The sequence below is a fragment of the Macrobrachium nipponense genome, chromosome 5 (assembly GCF_015104395.2).
Source record: "Macrobrachium nipponense isolate FS-2020 chromosome 5, ASM1510439v2, whole genome shotgun sequence".
NCBI classification, from domain to species: domain Eukaryota; kingdom Metazoa; phylum Arthropoda; class Malacostraca; order Decapoda; family Palaemonidae; genus Macrobrachium; species Macrobrachium nipponense.
The window spans coordinates 48465862-48468479 of record NC_061107.1 but is presented as its reverse complement, the minus strand read 5'-3'; the positions used below and the strand labels follow the sequence as shown (position 1 = coordinate 48468479).

General features: G+C 31.3%; 1 protein-coding gene across 1 annotated transcript in view; it reads right to left on the bottom strand.

The window, feature by feature from the left end:
- Window positions 1-1000: 1000 nt before the first annotated feature.
- LOC135215286 (tudor domain-containing protein 1-like) overlaps window positions 1001-2618 on the bottom strand; it is a 219273-nt gene continuing 217655 nt past the window's right edge. Inside the window, exon 5 of the mRNA XM_064249830.1 lies at window positions 1001-2127. Coding sequence (XP_064105900.1) covers window positions 1955-2127 — 173 coding nt within the window. The 3' untranslated portion in view covers window positions 1001-1954. The remainder of the gene's footprint in view (window positions 2128-2618) is intronic.

Genomic DNA, 2618 nt, shown 5'->3' with positions numbered 1-2618 from the left:
AAGGGACCTCTGGTAGTGGTTTCACTCGCCCCAGATACCATACCGACACCTTAAATAAGGTGAGTGAGCCAGAATACTCTGGCATTTCCATATTAGCTTTTTTCTCTGGTATTAATAGCAATATTTATACCCTAGAAATGAGTGCCAAGGAATCATTTCACGGAGCGACAGGGGCTGAGCCCAGAAATACTAAAAGCAAACGAACAAATACAGTATTTTAATTTTTATTCAAGGTGCAATTCTAACAAAAATCTTCCTGCAAAATAATGTGGAAATGGCACATAATTTAAATAATTCTATTGCAAGCACAAACACCTAATCATGCCTGGAAGTCATCTAGTGCACTTTCAAGATTGGAAAGTCAAATCCATTAACATAACATGAAAGCACGATTTGCTTGTGCCAAAAGACAACTTGAGAACGGCTCTTTCAGAAGCAAACCCAGAATATATAACTGATACAGATAAGACTGTGAACAAAAACTTGATATAAAAAGATACAGGATTCACAGTGTACTTTCAAGTATTTTAAAATCTGCATCATATTTCATCTCTATAATTTAAACTTAAATTATTTCACTGAGGAATAAAGATAAGCATCATACATTTTATTGCTTATATCAACTTTTTAAATACCCATCAGGTGAATAATTAATAATCAGCTCAAGAGTTAGGAGACTTAATAATATCTATCAATAATATTTATCAAAGCCCTTCTTCAACATTTCAGCTATTTAAAATGTCTCGGCTCCTTCAGTTAAGACACAATATAGGGCTACAAAAAAATAATTTTGGATTAATACACACAACTTTTCAAAATTAATAGAAAAAAGTTAAGAAAGTTGTGTTAACCTTCTGAATATCCAAAACTATTATGTACCTTGAAACTGATAAAACATCTTTACATAAAGGTAAAACTGTCAACTGTCCTCAATTACGTGTTTTACTTCAAACAAATCTACCCTTAAATTTGCTGTCTATATTTGTAGCCAGCACCCCTCCACACACACACACACACACACACAAAGTCATATACAATTCAAATTAAATTCCTAGCTCTTGAACTTATTATTAAATATTTACCTGTAACCATGAACTATTTGAAAAGAAATTATGTAATCTTGGTTCTCAATGAAATATTTTAAAATGTTATTTTAAAGAAAATTAATGTTACATCTGGTGTCTACAATGAAAATGAATACGACTTATGACACCAAATCCAATGCTGTAGACAGGAGGAATAAAGAAGTTTCATAACCAATACTGACCAAACCATAAAATATTTCTGAAAATTATCAACCCTTCAGGTTTCACATCTAGGAATGCAGCAGCATGCCTAGAATGTAAATCTCCTTTACATGTATGCTGCATAACTAATTTGCAAAAGTTAACTATTGTTTCATACTCTTTGCTAAACACCTAAGTAATTTGCATTCAAGGCCCACAGCTAACCCCTTAAGCCAACGGACAACATCAACTCATGGATTACTGTAACTCACAAAAGTTTTTTATGACATATTGTAAGTGGGATGCCCATAAATCCCAAAAAATACTTTTCCTACTGCAGCTTTTAAATACTGTTACTTGTTTTTATAAAGAAACAGCTACAGAATGAGCAAATTTCCCACTCTCAAGAAGAGACAGTTCTCTCTTGTAACTTGAATGAAGCCCAAAACCTAATTCTTTCAGCATCATTCCCAAACCTTTTGTATTCAAGATTTTTCCTAATAACACAATGTTTATGTATTACATTATACAGCATGTGTAAGTACAGATTTGCATTAAACAACATATATAAATCCTGACAATGCAAATGCCAAATATCATGTAAAATACTATTATCTGTAGGTACTCAAAGTTTGCAAACTTAAATGTTTTTTCTAAAAAAAATTGACAAAACTTAAATAATTATTTTTAATAGAAAATGAACAAGTAAAATATAAAAATTTTAATACTTATTCAGCCTTGACTAGGCCTTCAGCAATTAGTGTTTCAGTAACAAAAGGAATGTCAATCTTATACACCCCATCGCTTGTCATTTCCACATCAGCTGTGACTGGAGTGTTTTGTGGCAACAACTTGTCAATACATTCTTTAGCAGCTTCTTTAACACCTTCTTCAGAAACACCTATAAAAAAAATTAGGTTAGAAATTTCCTGTACAACAAATCTAAAGAATATTTAAATTATGATTAATATTAGAAAATTAATAAGAAAAAAATTTCAGTACACAACAGTTTCATTTCCATCAATCATTTCTTCAACCATACTTTTAAGCTTTTATAAGACTGGCCCTTATAAGACTGGCCCTGGGTCTCATTTTACTTAAAAATATATATCTTGGAAAGCTGGTTTTCAAATTTCAGATACATGAGCGTACTCATAAAGTAATGAGACTGATGATTCACAAAAGAATAATTGTACTTTTTCTGGAGGGGGTGTGACCCTAAGCAATAAAGACTTTGCAAAGTACACAATATTTTAGTGAACTCCACAGCAAAATTTGTATAAAATGAAGTGGAGCACTATTTTGATTTCATACAAAGCAGTTTCTGGTAAAATAATGATGAAAAATTATTTTTATAGTTCAAACTTAGATTACATATACATTCTTTAAATG